General features: G+C 49.9%; 1 protein-coding gene across 11 annotated transcripts in view; it reads right to left on the bottom strand.

Annotated features, from left to right (window-relative positions):
- The window catches only part of LOC108098815 (F-actin-monooxygenase Mical), a 42,778-nt gene that overhangs the window by 2,983 nt on the left and 21,592 nt on the right, over positions 1–18,203 (bottom strand). For 3 of the 11 annotated variants that reach the window (XR_001771874.1, XR_001771872.1, XR_001771873.1), the window contains 12 exons: positions 15,955–17,645; positions 15,763–15,895; positions 15,202–15,698; positions 14,041–14,102; positions 13,135–13,407; positions 11,877–12,413; positions 11,224–11,487; positions 10,745–11,165; positions 10,560–10,675; positions 5,318–10,395; positions 4,896–5,247; positions 4,276–4,380 (listed from right to left, as the gene is read on the bottom strand). Coding sequence is in view for 5 of the 11 variants with exons in the window: in XM_017201969.2 (XP_017057458.1) it covers positions 165–4,157; positions 4,222–4,380; positions 5,314–10,395; positions 10,560–10,675; positions 10,745–11,165; positions 11,224–11,487; positions 11,877–12,413; positions 13,135–13,407; positions 14,041–14,102; positions 15,202–15,698; positions 15,763–15,895; positions 15,955–17,644 (13,227 nt within the window). In the remaining 6 variants the exon portion in view is untranslated. Of the gene's footprint in view, positions 1–164; positions 4,158–4,221; positions 4,381–4,895; positions 5,248–5,313; positions 10,396–10,559; positions 10,676–10,744; positions 11,166–11,223; positions 11,488–11,876; positions 12,414–13,134; positions 13,408–14,040; positions 14,103–15,201; positions 15,699–15,762; positions 15,896–15,954; positions 17,646–18,203 lie in introns of those variants that run through there. The other 8 variants (XM_017201966.2, XM_017201965.2, XM_017201968.2 and 5 more) reach the window with 6 other exon arrangements.

Genomic DNA, 18,203 nt, shown 5'->3' on the forward strand with positions numbered 1-18,203 from the left:
ATACCAGACAGCGAGTCCTTGGCAGTTACTAAAACTTAATCCTAGATGAAGTCGGGTGAATCGATAGCTTGGACTGGCCAAGTTCCGCGAGGCAGACAACATTTGGTTACATCAACACCGACCAAAACCACATTACAATTACGTTTACTGGGGCAACCACTTACCTTAGACTTCTCCTTGGACTTGGGCGAGATGCGGAATCGACTGAAGACGCCACCTCCACCTCCTCCTCCTCCGCCTCCAGTCGCCGCATCCGAGATGGTGGGCGTGCCACTGCTGCTGGTGCCGGGTCGCTCTGACTGCTCAGAGTGGCCGGCAGCCACAGGACCGCTTTGCTCCTTGGGACTGGTGGCCGCGGATGAGGATCCCTTCTGGAAGAAGCTGGACAACGACTGAATGAGACTCTTCCGTCGCTCCGGATCCTTTGGCCTGCGTCCGGACTTCGTTTTCGATGCCTTCTCCTGGCCGCCGGCTGCCAAATTCGGATCGGATGTGAAGTCAGCCGCTTTGGCCTGAAGTGCGGCATCCTTTTCCAGCTGCTGCTGTTGCTGCTGACCCACCATGTAGGCCAGATCGTTGACGCTCTTCGAGGCGCTCATTTTGCGGGCACGTGCCGCCAGATCACCCGACGGCATCTCCTCCAGTTGCTTTGGTTTCAGTGATCTGTTTTGGTCGTAGTGCAAACGAGAGCGGAGTAACTGCATCTTCTCCTCGGGACTGAGACCCAGTTCAGTGTTGGATTTGAGACGAGCCCTGGCTCTGGCCTCGCTCCTCAGATTCTCCGTCGAGGCAGAAATGTTGGCGACATCCGGTTTAACTGTTCCTACTCGATTTACTCTCACCGGAGCAATTGGAGTGGCAAAGTCACCCAGTTTTCCACCATTAAACGAAGCCGTCTTGCCCAGTTTGTAGCCCACCAAGGCATTCGAATCGATGTGCTCGCTAAATGGCCGCGGCTTGTAAAGATCATTACTTCGAGTTGGCGCCTGGACAGTTCGATAGGGCGACACGTAGGTGGAAGTGGCGGACTTTTGCAGTGGCCTCTCCGCCGGCGGTTTCGGTCTCTCCTCCGCCGTGGAGGCATGGTAATGCGCCTGGCTGGAGCAGTTGGAGTCTTGCGGACTGCAAGCAGCTGCCAACTTGGGCGTGGGACTCAGACTGGCACCACTGGCATAACCGCTGGTCAACAAACTCCGCTGGCGACTCCGGTGCAAGCGCTTCTCAGCGTTTAGTTGCTTCTTCGATTGGAGCTTGTCCATTACCAGATCGTGGATGAGATCCTTCTGCTTGGTGCGCTCTTTGGTGATCTCCTCCAGCTTGCTGCTGAGCGTGGGAATCTCAGGTACCTTGCCGGAGATGCTGGTGCTCCGCGGTCGCATCGAGGCCACCGGTTCCTCGGCGAGCTTCGGCTGATCCTCGACTGATTCTATCACAGGTGCATTGGCGTTCGCCTGCAGGTTGGGCGCCTCACCCTTGGAGCTCTTGCGCCTCTGGGTGCTGATCTGCGAGATGCGCTGCTGCAGAGCACGCACATACTCGAACTGGATCTGCAGGTCCTCCTCTTGAGGAGCGACCTCTTTGGGTGCATTTCCTGGCGTCGAGGAATTGGGTCCACTGCTGCTGGTCGTCACCGTTGAGGTCTTTGGTTGTTGCTCCGAGCTGCTGGGCGTGGAATCACCCTTGCCGGCTGCCAACATGGAGGCAAATTGATCGAGCACTCGCGGCGATGAGGTGTCCAGTGGACTGGTGACCACCGTCAACGCCTCGCTTTCCTCCGTTGTAGTTGGCTGAGTCTGGGATAAACCCAATCCAGTCATGCTATCGTCGTCTAGTTCATTCAGGGTACTAGAATCTGTCAAGGATTGGGTCATCGCGGGAGCCACCTCGTTCACAGGGGTTTTGGCATCATCGTGCATTATGTACGCTCCCTGCTCAATATAATCAATGCCCAGTTTCTCGTCTCGCTTCGTCACCAAGGGTGGAAGGTTTTCTGGGTAACTGGATGGCGGAGCTGCCTTGCGTGTCGTCTTCTTCGGTTCCGACTCAATGTACTCCATGTAGCCCCTGTTCTGGATGAGAGCGGTATTTGTGGCAGAGTATGCCTCTGCACAGGAACCCTCCGAACCCGTGTCCATGAACTCAATGTCATCGATATCGATGGCACTGAGGATTCCGTCCATCTGCACCACAGGTGCCTGTTTGGCCAGCTCATGGATAACCTGATTACCACTGGGTAGCTTGTTGGCTCCACGTCGTCGCTCCTTGCGCCGCTTGATTGTTCCTTTGTTCGAGTTCAGCACAAACTCCATGTCCACAAAGTTCTCCGAAATGCAGTCGTCCGCCGTCCAGTCGGAGAGTTCCGTTTCCGTGAGCACCTGTCCAGTACCCGTCGGCTCAGTTTCCGAATCGGATCCGCGGGAGAGCACCTCTCCTGTGGGCGTTTTATCGCTATCATGTGCCGTGGGAGTGGTTGGTGTGTCTGGAGTCCTGGCCAAGCTGCTCAAATTAAGCGTAATGGGCTTCACCGCCTGACTGTGCTCCACATTGCTCTCCACGATCAGAGGAAGGTTCTTCAGGCTCTCGATTTTGTTCTCGTTCTTGCTGTCGAACTTCAGTTTTGGTGGTCCCATCTCGGGCAGAGGAGGTGGTTGAGTTACCTTACGTTCCGCTTCGATCACCGTGCATTCTGCTGGCTCAGGAGTAGCAGTCACTGGTTCCACCTCGTGGTCATCCTCCATCTCCAGCTCACTGGTTTTAACAGCCGCAGCAGGTGGAACAATCACATTGGCGGGCATGTCCAGGAACTTGACATCCTCGGGATCCCCAATGTACTTTCCGTTCACAATCATCAGGCTGTCCACCTGCATCAGGGCGCCACTAGTGTCGTGCACCTCCAGACGGGGCACATTGTGCTTCCCACCCGCTGTTTGGGTATCCGGACTAGTGGTGGACTCCAGTATATAATGCTGAATATCTTCGATGCTGGACGAATCTGAACTGGAGCACATGGATCCACTGCTACCAGTGGTGGACATCACCTCCGGCTTGGCCTTGTCCCACGGGATATTCGGCACTTGGATTTGCACACTGTCCGGTTCGTAAAGCTCTTGCTCGGCCACCTCCTTCTCCGGAGAGTCGCGCTTCTCCTCGTCCGACTGCTCAAGAAGACTCTGCTGCTCCTCGCCGCCCTGCTCCTTCGCTCCCGTTCCCTCCTTGATGTGCCCCAGTATGTCTGGGATGCACTCCTTCACATCCCGGGAAACATCCGGTTTGGGTTCCTCCTTCACCTCCTGCTGCAGTTCGCTTATCTTGTTGCTGTCGGGTGTTAGGCGATCATCCACGTCCATACCGCCACCATCCACCAACTGCTTCTTGGGCGTTTCCAACGCAGTGAGATCTATGATTTCCACCGGTTTCTCAGGGGTCACCAGATCAATAACTTCAATCACCGTCTTGTTGTTCGTGGGAGTGGTGGGCGAACTCTTTCTGGCCAGCTGGTCCAGCAGCGTGGCATTCACCGCATCCGTGTACTCCATTCCCTTGTTCAGTTCGTTCTTGCAGTTGACGAACACATTCTCCTTCTCGTTATCCGTGGAGTGACTGGAGGGAGCCTTCTGTATCCGGAGTTCCACGCGCAGATCGTTAATCACATTGCTGGTGGCGGAGCGCATCAGTTCGTTGGTCTGTCCAGCTGGTTGACTGCCCTCGCCCAACTTTGTGCGATCGAGGAAGGTGCGCATGCCTGCACTGATGTCACTGCTGGGATTCAACAGCTTCTGGCACTCCGAGATGTTCGACTGGAAGCTGCGGATGCGCGAGTCCAGCACCGATGTGGATCCCGACTTCTGTATCTTATTGCCATTGGCAGGTTCGCCCAGGAGATAGCGTTTCTTCAACTCCAGGCTCTTCTTGGAGGCAATGCCCTCTGTGCTGGCCGTCTTGTTAAGTAGATAATCTCCTGGCCGAGGATTCTGCAGAGGAGCACGCTGAGTGCTGATGAGCAGGGTGGGATCCACCTGGACCAGCGGCTTGAACTGCGGCAGCGGCGGTTGTGGTTGGTATTTCTGGAGGTAACTGCCGCCCTTCTCCCGCGCCGCCAGCTGCTTTTGGTGGAGTCCGGCAGCGGCTGCATTGGGTCCGATCATGGTGGACTTGATCTGCAAAAGAAATAAATATTAAGCAACATTGCAAGTATTTCGTTTGTAAATACCCCACACTCACCTGGACCTTTGTGGGCTTTCTTAGATGGGTATCATCGATGAAGATTTTGGGCGCCTGGCGTATAATCTCATCGTTGTCGAACTCTGAGTCGGTGGAAATCTCAGTGGCAGAGTTGAGCTCCACCTCGTCGGGCGAAGTGCTCTCGGACTCGGTTTGAACCTGCAAGTGGAGTGGCATACCCAAAAATGTAGTTATTGCTGTTATGAAAGTCATATGAGTTAAAAGAAACGAACGTAGAACAAAAGCAAAGGGAGTCGGGATCCGTAGAGATCAGTGACCAGATCCTACAGCCCAAACTCGCTGGCGGCGTTTTATGTACAGCAAACACCTTCGAATCGCACATGCTAATTAGTCGGAGTAGTGGGTTAATCGGCAACAATAGCGGCGTCATGCCTTTAGGTACGATCCAGAAGGGAAACGAGAGGAACGCTGGAGGACAGAACGAACGCTGGCCGGGATTAGCTTTGGCTTTAGATTGGCTTTGGGTTAGACCATTTTGTTTTTTGTTTTTTTTGTTTGGACACAGCAACAGAACGACACAACAACACAATCGGCATTTGAGTATTTTCTAGGCTTTACAGGTTTAGAGACTACAAACTTTCGGCTTTATTTTCGGGCTGCTTGAGTTTTCGGGGTTAGCGCAACATTTCGGGGACGGCTGTGCTTGAATTTACCTTCGTAGATCGTACCCAGGTGCATTTACTTTTCAATCAAGTGGCTAACATCTATCTGGACAGAGAGGTTAGCCGGATCTTGTCTTTGGCTGTTGGTTGGAGGACTTGGACTTTAACTTGAACTTGAAGGCGGTGGCACATCGAGAGCAGACAGGCGGGCGGGCAATCTAGCATGGTTGTTGTTGGTTGGTTGGTTGGTTGGTTGGTTTTTGGGTTTCTTTTTCTTGGGACCTAAAGTGTTCTGTATGGTTTGTCGGGGGGTCAAGGGTCAGGGTCAAAGTCTGTGTTTTGTTGGAGTTGGTTTCGCTGACGTTGGGTTGGCTCTCAGTAGAGAAAGTAGTTGAGGCGTCGTCTGCGGCCAAAACGGGTGGAAAAATTATAAATGTAAAAGGAGAAGGCTAAACAACTAGGAGATAACGCACGACTCTTTGCTGCCGTAGCCGGAAAGTCCGGATCCCGATCCGGATCCGGGGCTGCGTCTTCGGAACAGATCGCTCAAATGGGAGCTCCTCGTGGTCGACGGATAATAGCTGCTGGTGGCACTGCTGCTCGGTATGTTGTATGATCTCCTGGTCAGGTAATCACTGCTTGGACTGAGGTAGTCGTAGTTATTGCTCTTCCTGGTTGAGGTATTCGGGAATCGATTGAGCGTGGAACTGGCGTAATTTCTTGGCCTGTAGCTGGTCAGATCCTCATCCACGTCGTCGTAATCCCTGCGATCCGTGCTTCGCAGCACCTCCCTCATGTAGGGATTGCGTTCCACCACTCTTTCGTTAACGAAATCCCTTTTGCGATTGTGCAACCGTTTGCTGCGATCCAGCAAGGCTTTTGTACTGGCATCCATGGGATCCTCATAGTGGGAGTAGCTTACGGGACGAGCAGTCGCCACTGTGGTGGTGGTGGACAGGGTGTCCGTGTCTTGACTGGATTGTGCTGACAGAGATTGCATGGAGGGACCTTTTTTCAAATCACTATATGACTTTGAACTCTGCCGTGAGCTGTTGGCCAAAGGTTTGAAGGGTTGTGGAGACTGGGAGCGGGGTTTATCCTTGAATCTTTGAGAACCTCTTTTCTTAATGGAGAGTAGACCTGCAAAAATATCCTCCTCCTCTAGAGATTCAGCCCGCTTATCAAATACGGTCTTGCCATCCGGCCACTTGCGGTTCTTAAAAGCTGCCGATGGCGGGGAATCCGAACGAGCATATTCGGGAAGCTGTTTCTTTAGCTTCTCTGCCTGATCCTCCTCATCCAGATCCTCGAGATCCCCCTCCCCTTCAAGCTGTGCCTTGGGCCAAGAGCGGCCCTGGAACACCTCGGGCACGGGCTCATCCACTGCCACCGGTTCGGGAACAAACCTGGGCTGCTCCGGTTTGGGTAACTTAAGCTTCTTGGGCATGGGCACAATCACCGGCTTGTTGTCCTGTAACTCTATAAATGCAAACGAGCTGCGTCGCGTGGAGCAGGCGGTGGAGTCCATGGACGTGCCACTGCCATCGACATCCAGTTTCTTGAACATGGGGGGCGTTCCTTCGTGCCGCGTGGCCGTGTCCTGGGTGCGATTCGTGTCCTGGGTGGTGCCTCGTCGGGATGCCATCGTCATGGGTGGCGTTGGTGGTGGCAGGCTGCGTTTGCCACTCGAATTGCTGCTGCTCTGCAGGGAATCACGTCTTCGCTGCTCTGCCGCAATGGTTTCGAAGCTCTCATCCCTTTTGATCAAAGCCTGTCTTCTCTCCTGCTCGAAATCCTCGATGAGGCGTTTCTGAGCTGCCTCTTCATCTGCATCGGTGGTTAGATTGTTTAGAAGTTGCACTGGACTGGTGCCAGGGGAAATGGGTCGCATTTTGTTTCTCCTTGGAAGCATGGGACTGTTGGGCAGCTTCTCCATGTCCCACTCCAAGGAGCTCTCCTTGCTGGCCACGCTAGGAGTTTTGATTGGCAACCGCCTTCGTGGCATCGGCGATGCAGGCATCTTTTCCATATCCCAATCAGAGGAGTTCTCCTTGCTACTCGATTTGGGTGGCGTTATAATCTTGGGTATCTCCACTAAACTGCTGACTGAGGAGCTTTCGCTCTTGAGGGAATTACTTTGGCTTATTGGTTTTTGGGGGCTGGAAACCTCCTGAGGAACCTCTTCCGGTTGGTTAACTTTCACTTCAACTGCTTTTTTTGGAGGTGAGTCATTTTCTTTGTTTAATGTCTTGGGATGATCCACCTCATCCACATTTTCCTCCACCAACATGCTTGGGAATCTCAAAGTTTGTTTACCTTCAACAGGCACCACTTCCATAACTTGCGGCTCTAAATTCTTAATGTAAACCTGGTGAAGAAGATCCTGCACAGAAGGAGCCATATCCTCAGGATCAAGTTTCGATAACTTCTTCTTTAACCTTTGAGGAGCCACTGGAAGAGATGGTTCACTGGAGGAGGAACTGCTTTTCTGCCTGCGCTGTGGTCGCGATGGAAAGTGCATGGCATCCACTTCATCCAAGTCATTAACCTGTTTGAACTTCTCTTCTCCAACCGGTTGGAAAGACTCCTCATCGCGCTCTAAGGATTCCAGTTTATCCAGGAAATCTCTATCAGCTGTGTTTCTGGAAACGAGGTCGGCCCTTGGTGTAATGCCCACCAGTTCGTCATTGGAATCGAAATCCACATTCACCAGCATTTCATCGGAGAAGTGGCCGAATAGCTTCTCAATGCTCTGATCCTCGGAACTGCCCCGTTTAACAACTGTGATGGGTTGGACACTGGGACTCTTGCTGATTGTGGTGCACAGGGAATCCGCATCGATGTCCTCATCCAAAGGCTCAGCAATGGCAATGGGCTCTGGTTCATGGGCCAATTCCTCTACCATTGTTTGGAAAAGATCATCTACTTGCTCCGCTTCCCTTTCCCTTTCCAAATTGGTCAAGGCAACTAGTGCTTCCTGATTAAGCTTCTCGTTCAGGGAAATATCCGATTGTCGACGAGACATTACTATACTGGATTGAGAACCACGACGTGAATTGTTTAAGGATTTATCACACCCGGTTTTCGGTAGGTTTTTAATGTCTTCTATGGGTAGGGGTATTTCTACTATAGCTTCTTTCGGCTCCTCCTTAATCTCCTCCTTAATCGGTTCCACAGCCGGACTTTTGGTCTTTGAACGTTCCAACTCTTTAGCCTCTGTCGCTTTTTCGAGCAAATCAAGAATCTCAAAGTCGTCGGGAACAGGAGTGGCTGGTTTTGGGGGCTTCGGCTCCACAACCTTTGGCACCTTCTTCTTTTGATCCTGTTTCGCCTGACGAACGCTACTGATTTTGGCCAGTTCCTCCAATGAATTATTTGTTTTAGTCACCTTTGCTGCTTTAGTGGGGGATTTCTTTTTCTTGATGGGAGACTTTCGCTTCTCGGGTGATTTACGAGTGGCAAGGCCAAAGAACTTGGCCAGTTTGGAATCGCGATATTGCACAGGGAGATCGAGTACAGGATCTGGTTTGGCTTTCTCCTTTGCCTCCTTTTGCTGTTCATCCTTCTGGGCATAGAACTTGTCTCGTTTTCTTTGCAGAAAGTTGGTGGCCTCGTTTCGCCACTCATTTCGCAGATAATCCATGGTCTTCTCCAAATCGCTCATTGAATCACTTGCTGAAACCAGAGATTCCCTAGATCGAGTCAAACTACTTAGATTACTGGTAGTTGATTCCATGCGTCGCAATTTGAACGCCGCTTGCTCATCGCTATTTTGCGAGGTAACCGAACTCATGGACTCGAATCGCTTGAGGATGTTTTGTACGCCAGTCAGTCTTTCTTTCGAAGGCTTCGAATCGAACTCTCCTTCGCCAAGGGATTTGGTTTTAACTAGTTTCTTACTACTACGTTTGGGGAGACCCAATTCCAGATCCAAGCCAGTTTCCTCTAGAATCCGATCAATATTATCCGACAGATCGCTGGGTGACTTTTCATCTTGAAACAATCGCTGATACTCGGAACTTGGCGACCGCTCTGCTCCATCTCCCAGGATTTCATCCCATATCCTTTCAGCCTCATCTTTCGGGGGTTCTTTTTCTGGAGGAACTTCAACTGCAGCGGCTTCTTGGGCTGCTGCCTTTTTGGCTTTGGTTCCCTTGGGCACAATTTTCTTAACAATCTTTATAGTTTTTCCTTTAGAGGTGGCTGTGGCTTTCGTCAGGGTCGTGCTGCTTCCCAATTTGGCGGGTTTCTTAACCACGGAGGTAGCCTTTGTGGGAGCCTTCTTTTTGGTCAGGTCGAGTGCTCCATCCATCTGATGCTCTCTTAAACTAAAGGTGTCCAATGAAGCTTGTCGTTTAGGGGGAACTGGCTTGGAGTCCGCTACTTTTTCGGGGCTCTTCTTGGCCTGCCCAGGTTTCTGCTCCTGGTTTTTGGTCTTCTCCTCCTGGAGTTTGGATTTGGCTAGCGAAGCCTCAGTCTGCGATTTCTTCAATCGATCGGCCACCGTTTCCACGGTTCTTCGCTGCGGAGCCGGACTGCTGGGAAAATACTTGGCCAGATTTACATCTTTGAGGGTAACCTGATTTTTATTTGTGCTGCTGGCAGAGCTCTTCTCTTGTTTCTGGTTGGGAAAATACTTGGAAAGGTCCATGGTTGGCGGTGCCTGTGCACTTACAGTGGGCATTGTCAGCTGAGATTTAATGTGATCCATGGTGCCTGCAAAACTGCTGGCTTGGATTTCCTTCAGTTTGTTGTTCAGCTGTTTGTTGGGTTTCCTCTCCACTTCCTCATCGACATCCACATCCATGTCATCATCCTGATCGCTGCTGTTTTGGCGTTGCAGCTTCTTTATTGTGCCCAGGATCCCTTCAATTTGCATTTTACTTTCGGTGGGAATGGGTGCTTTCTTCACCTTTGGACTTCCGGTGCTCCCATTGCTTTTCAAGCTGTTGGAACGGCTCACATTGGTGCTGTTTCCTTTAGCCTTCTCTTGCTTAAGTTTCTTTAAACCCTCTGGCTTGGGCAGCTGATCCTTGGGTCGCTCCTCAAAGTTTGGTTTACGCGGCTTCAGCTCATCCAAATTGAAATCAATTACCGGTTTGGGTTTGGGTTCTACCACAGGTGGAAGTGGACTCACCACCTTCTCGAACTTTTCATCAAACTTCGACTTGGGTTTAAGGACAGATGCAGCAGCACTTGGACTTGGAGTCACTTTTTGGCCAGCTGCTATGGCTGCATTCTCCGCCAGCCACTTTTCCTTCAGCGTGAGCTTCTTAAGGATATCACTCTTGACCAGATTCTCCTTGGCCAGCACCTCGAGGTCCTTGTTCATCTTCACCATGTTGTTCATGTGATACAATTTCTCGCTGATTGCCTCAATCTCACTGCTAAACTTACGAGGAGCATTCCGTTCCAGTTGCTCTACCTCAACACGAGTGGGCGTGGCCAGCGGCGTGGTGGGTTGACTACGGGCGGACTCAAAGGAGTTGGCCGATTTTAGAGAAATAACATCGGCCACATTCTCCTTATTGTCTACGCTTAACTTAAGCTTCTAATTATTGAGGGGGTTTATGATTTTGGGTACAAAAGTGAAACCAACACCATGACAAGGATTATAAAATAAATATCGTATAGAGTCGAGGAAAATAAATGAGAATAATGAGAAGGTTAGTCTCCCCATCACCAAAAATAGAAAAGGTATCAAATAAAACCCACCTCGGTCTCCGTATCCGTGGGCAAATTGGCAGGCAAGGGTTGCAGTCGAACCTCTTGGCGTCGCAATTCTCGGGCCTTCTTGAACTCCTCGCCCTCGGTGTCATCCTTACCATCATCTAGGATTTATAAAATATCAAATATTAATAAGAATAACTAATAACTTCCCCTGTTTGGTGCCCACTCACCCGCAATACCTTCACTAGAATCGTAGAAATCATCGGAGTCATCGCTATCCTCGCAATACTGCTTGCCAATCCAATCCGACGCAAGTTGAAGGGTCTGAGCACCAAAAGGCGAATCATCCGCCTCCTCGAACAACTCCGAGTCCGACTCGGTGTCCGATTCATCCGAGCTGGAGAGCTCTGATTGCGAATCATTGTTCGATTCGGGCAGGAAGTTGCGGCCCGACCACTCGTGCTCATCGATGACATTGGCCTCGTCATCGGACATCGCGTCGGCGGAGGCAGTGGCTCGCGAGGTCTCCAGCAGATCCACTTGGTCCCTGGGCGGCGTGGTGTCCATGGGCTCAGCAGTTGCAGCTGCAGCGGGCGAAGTGCCCGCTGTTGGTGGTGCGGCACTCGTGGCAGGTGGAGCGGCAGCTGATTTCTGTAGGAATTGAATATAATTAGTTGGCTTTATATCTTTTGTTTATTGATATACTCACCCTGGCCTTATTGGTGCGTTGGGGCAGCGGCTTGGGCGGCAACCGGAAGTGCTGGGTGCAGTAGAAGCGACCCTGCGGATCGTCCCGATCGAAGGCGTATCCTCCCAACCGCAAATTGGTGTGGCAGTGGTGGCACTTAAGGCAATTGCGATGCAGAACCAAACCCTCAACGGTGGTCTTCTCCATCAGGTAAACGGTTTGCTTGCAGAAGCGGCACTTTTCGGAGGCAGCCTGTTTCTTAAAGGCCAGCGCCACCTTGGAACTCTACATTACCACAATAAATAAGCATTTAATTAATTACGAAAATATTATATGTATATTAAATAATAAATTTACAATCAACTCTTTAACATTTGCTTGGCATTCAATGGGTGTCATGTACAAGTAGGTGAATGTGTAACTTGATGGTTGTGAATCAATGTATTTCGATGGATGATTGCCTATACTTTTTGCTTAAAGCCAGCTAACAACATCTTTGACAAGTAGCAACAGCAACCACAGGAAGCAACCACGAATATAATACAAAATAAAAAGCAGGAAGCAAATAAGAAATAGCAGAGAGCACAGGGGAAACCGATAACAATGGAACCCAAACAAACAACAAAAAGGATAATAGATACAAGGAGGTGGTGGGTGAACGCAAGATTACTCACAGATTTGGGTATGACTGTGTTGTTGGTGTTGGTGGTGGCATTGCTGCTGCCCGCGTTCTTCTCATCCGAGTTGCCTTCGTCCTTTTTGCCAAACTGGCCGGCAATGGAGGCCACCTTGTTGCGACCCCGTTCGCCAACGTCCAGATTGTGGCCCTCCTTCAGTTGCTTATCGAGATTCCGGATGGTCTGATCGATGTCCTTGAATTTCTCCGCTTCCCGCGAGTCCTGGCGCTGTGGCTTGGACATCTTGTGCTGGCGAGCCTGGAACTGCTCCTTGCTCCATTTTGGCACCTTCTCACGACCCTTTGGGCCATGGATCTCGGTCTTCTTGGACAGCTCGATTTTCTTTTCGATCTCACGCACATTCCAGTCGTTTGAGTCGATCTTGCCGATGGCTCGCATCAGATCCTTGGGCTTCTTGTCACCTCCCAGGCCACCTCTTCCAGTCATCCGCTGTTCCATGTTCTTGATTCGATCGCTGAACTGCTCATCCGCCGTACGCGGCAATGCCGAGGGAATATCTCCACGTTCGCGATCCTTTGGTTGACATGTCAGTGTTTTTGTGGTCGTGTTTTAGGGGTTTTGGTGTATTTTTTGGGCATTTAAATCATTTAAATTTGGAGGCGGAGTGGAAAGGGTGTGAAGAAATCAAAATTTATAGATATGCATAAATATTTTACGTCTGATTACTGATCGTCTCGCAACGAATCAACATAAACAATCAAATTAAAAGGCAAACAACGGAAAGCTTAACAAAATGTCATATTTAGACTGGTTAGGTGAACGAGCTTATCTTAGCGAGTAAAACATTAGTAGCTGGCAGATTGACCTAGCCGAAATTTAAGATCTTAAACTAAGCGTTAAATCACAGCAGATATTAGAGCCAAGTCGCAAAGATTTTTAAACATTTAGCAAACAGGGGTCCTTAAATAATTTTCAGAGAAGAGGAACTCTTTTAATTAATTTTAGATTAATTACCAAACGTAACAAAATTATCAAACATTTATTCTTCAACAATTGTTGCATCATTAAACCTTTTAGATACATTTTCTTTCTTCGAGCAGTTATCATTGTTAGCAAAGTCACTTGTTAGTTGCTTCAATCTTCGTTTCTTGATTTTAGGGGCGGAACTCCAGCATTAGTCAGAAGTTAGGATCAATAGTGGCCCGCGCAGGACCAAAACGGGTCAAGACAACAATAACACAGAAGAAGAGAACGGAGCGTGCAAGAGCGAGATCCTGGGGATCTCGTCGCTTACGGGAAACAGAAGCTTCCGCTCGAGGTCCTTCACGCGATCGTTGAAGACGGGCGCCTGCTGGCGGTAGAGGAATATCGAGTAGTCCTCGAAGGGGCTGCCGTCCTCCGACACCCCCAAGCCCTCACCGCCACCCTCCCGCAAAAGTTTGCCCGCCTGCAGGAGCTGCAGGCTCTTGTAGAAGTTCTGCGTCTGGTGGTAGCGCTGCTGGCGCCGCTTGCTCATCCGCTCCTGCCGATTCTCCTCGATCTCCTGCAAGCGTTGCTGGCGCTCCTCCTGCGCGGCAGAGGTGAGAGTCAACACATTGGACAGATTCGGAGGACGGGGATTCGGATTCGGATTTGGATTCTGGGACAGGGGTCGTTTTCTTTGCTTTCTATCGAGTGTGAACTATGGCAACTATGGGATGTTTGCGTGGGACAGACACAGACATAGAAAGGATCTCTAGATGGTCTACTACATTAGTACTGTGGGTTTTTGGGGGGGATTACGCATCACACGATGGGAAATGCAGACGACACTGGGACACTTGGACACTGAGCGAACTGACCTCATTGATGGTTTCGAATGCGCTAATGGCGTTACTGATTTCATGACAGAGAGCTGTTCTCAGCAGGAGCTGAACCTTGGGAACAGATTTTCGTTTGGTTTGATTTTATGAATTTGGTTTTCTTGCGATTTACATATGTGATTAACAATTGATTTTTTTTGAATGTACATGAGAGAGCTGAGTTCAAACAATTTGATACGAGCATGGTAATGAAAGAGTAATACACACGTTATTGTGTATATATAGTATAACAATATGTTCAAATGGCCGAACAAGTGGCGTAATGTCACTCCTCAGACCTTCTGGACATTCGCGTGTGAACCAATCCATGATAAAATATAATGCCAGCATTTACTCACAATATTGGCGGTTTTGTCGACCTGGCGGCGCTTCTTCGATCGACGTGGCGTGTCGTTTTGACCTATCAAAGAAATAAATACAAAATTAGTATACATTCATACTTCATTCAGATTTAAATAAATGATTCTCTGGAGTGACTGACGATACACCCTTTAAATTTTAAAAAGCTGACACTTTTATGGCTTTAAGGCCAGGTTCCTCTCAACAATTTTGAAAAAATGAAAATTTTTTTTTTTCATAAATTGCTACTATATACTTGTCGAAATAGTATAAAATAAGTCCCGAAGGTCAGCAAGGCCGAGAAGTAGGTGTAAAAGAGTGAGGAGCGCTGCTGGTAGTACGGCCGCTCGAACGCCTTAAAAACTTTAAACTGATTTTTCTCCGAACCACGTTTTTTCGCATGGATGACACTCTCATTTCAAAATTATGGCACTTATCGATTTGAACCAAACGGCATTTTACTCTTAATATGTCTGGCTATGGCCGGTACCAGAATCAGAAATATTCATTATTTTTTAAAAAAGTTATAAACAATTATAAGTGAAAAAAAGGGTTAAAAAAATTCAAAAGTCCGCCATTTTTTTATTTTTCATGGAAAATTTTTCATTCTGGTACCGGCCATAGCTACTTCGATGCAGAACACGAAACTATTTTGGTTTTTGCATTCAGATAATTATTTTTCAAGTAATCGTGTCATCCATCTACGAATCGGACGAGTTTCAGCAGCCATTTTCAGGACCGCCATTTTGAAAAAAAAAATTTTAAAAATTTTTTTTAGTAATTTCATATACATACTTTCATATATAAAAAAAATTGAATACTCAACATTTTTTGTTATGAAAATAAAATTAATTGAAAAAAGTACGTTTTTCAGAGGAACCTGGCCTAAAAAACTTTACAATTCTTCTTTGCTTTTTAATCTATACTTCCACTATAAACGCAATAACTCCATTTCAATTTCTGACCCAAAAGGGCAGGCCATAAAAAATGCTAACCTGTAATATATATATGCACAATTTATCGACACTATTCTAGGCTTTGAGCAAGTCAAGTTTATATTTTATTGCCACTCTATAATTTGACAGGTTTGTGCACCTAGCAGTCACTCTGAGATTCATTTTTGGCCAGACTTTGGTGCAAGATAGTAATCTTTAACAGACCCTGATGCGTTTGGGTGCCCGTTCCGCTCCCAGCAGCGCCGGCGGAGCTTCCCGCTGCCGCTCCCCCGATATTCAGGAGCTGCTCGTGGCGGCGCTGCCGCTTGGCCCGCTCCTCCTCGAGAACCGAGCGCCTTTGGACCGTCGTGGGAACATCCACCGCATCCTGCATGGGTGACTTGGCCTTGGGCTTCGTCGCCAGCAGCTTGGAGAAGTCTGGCTGGGCGTGCGTGTGGTTGATGCGATACTTCTGGCGCAGATCACTGAAGTCCATTTTCGGGTGCTTGATGTGCGGGATTTCGCCGCGGAACAGCTCGCAGATCTGGTCCAAATAGTTCAGCCAGACGCGCGATTCCACGTCGGTCAAGTCCAGCGACTGTTTGGCGCTCATGATGCGATCGATGTGCAGTTCACGCTCCAAAACGGCGAAGGCCAGCTCATTGCACTCCATGGGACTCATGTCCTTGGTGGCAGCAAAGTCGATGAGATCAGGACGATAGCTAAAGGGAGAACACATTATAGGTTTAATTATGGTTCAAGATTTAAATTAAATGGACTGCCCACCGATTGATGAGTGCACAGAGCACTCGTCCATTGCGGAACACATCCGAAGCCTCCTTCAGCTCCGGAATAAACTGATGGGCATGCAGCTGTGCGGAAATCCATCTTAGCAAAGTGGCTCCCTGGGGCAAAAGGTCTGGGAAATAAAAGCAAACAATTAAATAATTATTGGTATATTAAAAACCCAGTACTAACCTCCACTGCGTCGCTTCCTTCTGCCTGGAGTGTCCAGATGCGGCGTCTGCAGGGCGTGCGTGTCCATGAAGGTCTGCTCCAGAATGGACGGGTCATCCGTGTCCACCAGGTGCTTCACCTGCCAGCTGTTGACCGACTCCCTGTTCAGGTTCGGATACCTGGTGGCAGGGTCCACGGTGTAGGCACTAATGTCCCGCTGCAGCGTATCCGGAGTAGTTTGATTGAGCAGCCGGTAGATGCTCTCCCGTTGGGCCAGCACACCGAGAGTGCTGTTCTGCGGGTTGGACCACAGCTTGATGGCATAGGCCGCGTCCATGCTGGACAGGAAACCCCGGGCACAGCCCGATCCCGTGGGCCAGAAGGGCTCCAGCAGGCTGTCGCCCACGAGGCACTGCATCAGTCGAGCGCCCTTGCGCACAATCACACGGCAGGACATCTCGGCGGCGAACATCGAGGTGAAGTCGAACATGGCCACATCCGGTTTGCCGTAGTGATTGACGGCGAACTCCAGGTTGGGCATTTGGTATTGGGTGGAGAACTCGGCCGCCTCGCGGGCATAATCGTGCAGCTTCTGCGTGTCCACATTCGCAGGGGCCAAGAGCTCGCCGGGATCCGCCATGTCCTCGATGATGACGCCCTTGTCAATCAGACTGTGCTTCTTGGCCGTCATCACAAAATAGTGCGTCTCATCCTTGTAGTAGACGATGTTCTCCAGATCGATGCCCGTCTTGCCGTAGAGCTCCTTGAAGAAGGCCTGGTTGAAGATGAAGGCCACCCCGCTGATCTCCTCCACTTTGGCCTCCGCCTCCGTCTTCTTGTTGATGAAGTTCGCCGTGATGGCGATGGCCAGCTTGCCGCGGAACTCCTTCCTGCGGAAGTCCAGCATATTCCGCTTGCCATCCGCTCCGATCAGCACATCGAACTCGTAGTGGGAGACGGCGTGATCGGCGGGCGAGACGGCTGCCCTCCAGCCACCACCGTCGCCGGATGGCTCCACTGCGTGCTCGAAGCTGACGCCCTCGTGGATCTCGACGCCCAGGAGCAGCGCCACCTTGAGCAACATGCACTGCAGCTGCCGGATGGAGATGTGGTCGATGGAGCCGGCGCAGAACTTCCCATAGAACTTCTTCGCTCCCAGATTGCGCAGATCCGTGATGACGAAGGGCCACAGGTGGAGCACGTTGTTGCGGGTGATTCGATCGCGTTTCTCCAGCACCACCACCTTGGCTCCCAGCAACTGGGCCTCGATGGCGGTGCGCAGGCCACACGGCCCCGCACCGATGACCAGGACTCGGGTGCCGGAGCAGGCTGCTCCCTTTCCATAAACCCGATGGGCCGCTCGTGCGTCGAACTTCTTCCACAGCGCCTGCGCCTTCCACGAACGCACCTTGGCCTTCAGCCGCGGATAGAAGTCGTTGAGGGGCGACGGCCGCAGACCCACTGCCTCGCACATGGCGCGATGGAGCGCCAGGATCTGGCGCATCGTGGTGGCCACGCAGAGCAGGTCGAACAGCTCCGCCGCCTCTGCAGCCGCCGCATGTTCCGCCATCAGCAGTTGCTGTTGCTGCTGCTGCTGCGCCGTCAACTGCTGCTGATGCTGCTGCAACTGCTGCTGCTGCTGCTGCTGCGGCGGCAGGTGGTGATGATGGTGCTGCTGCTGCGGGTGGTGCCGCTGGTGTTGGCGGCTCATTCTGCGGGAGAAAAGAAGACGGAAAGACATTGGAAGGACAGTTAGTGAGGTGTTTCGGTGTGGCGACTACTAGTGTTCAGCATCAACAACTCACAACTTACACATGCTTAAATATTTTCTTGATTTCTTGGGTAAATTCAATTAATTCTTGACAGTGTTTTCTGATTTTTCATTCATTCATTTTAATATGCACGTACACATAACATATTTCTGTTAATTGGCCTGCGATCTGGCTTGCGCTTGCATGCCTGTCAAATTAATTTTAATTAATTAGGCGCATTATTAAAGAATATTAACGATGTTTATATACCCTATCCACCCCTTTTAAATGGGAAATATCAAAAATGGTTCAATGTTTTCCATATTTTAATTTAATAAGCATTTTAAAGAAACATGATTTTAAATGAGTATCAAGAACATCCCTTCGTCTTCAAGAAAAAGCCTCAACCTCCTTGAAAGTCAACGAACCGTCTCGTGTTTACTCATAAAGGACAGCCTCATATGTAAATGTAAACAAAATACAAGTTTTACTTTTTAAATATTCTCAGAAAGGCTGAAA

The sequence above is a fragment of the Drosophila ficusphila genome, unplaced genomic scaffold, assembly GCF_018152265.1.
Source record: "Drosophila ficusphila isolate 14025-0441.05 unplaced genomic scaffold, ASM1815226v1 contig_791, whole genome shotgun sequence".
NCBI classification, from domain to species: Eukaryota; Metazoa; Arthropoda; class Insecta; order Diptera; family Drosophilidae; genus Drosophila; species Drosophila ficusphila.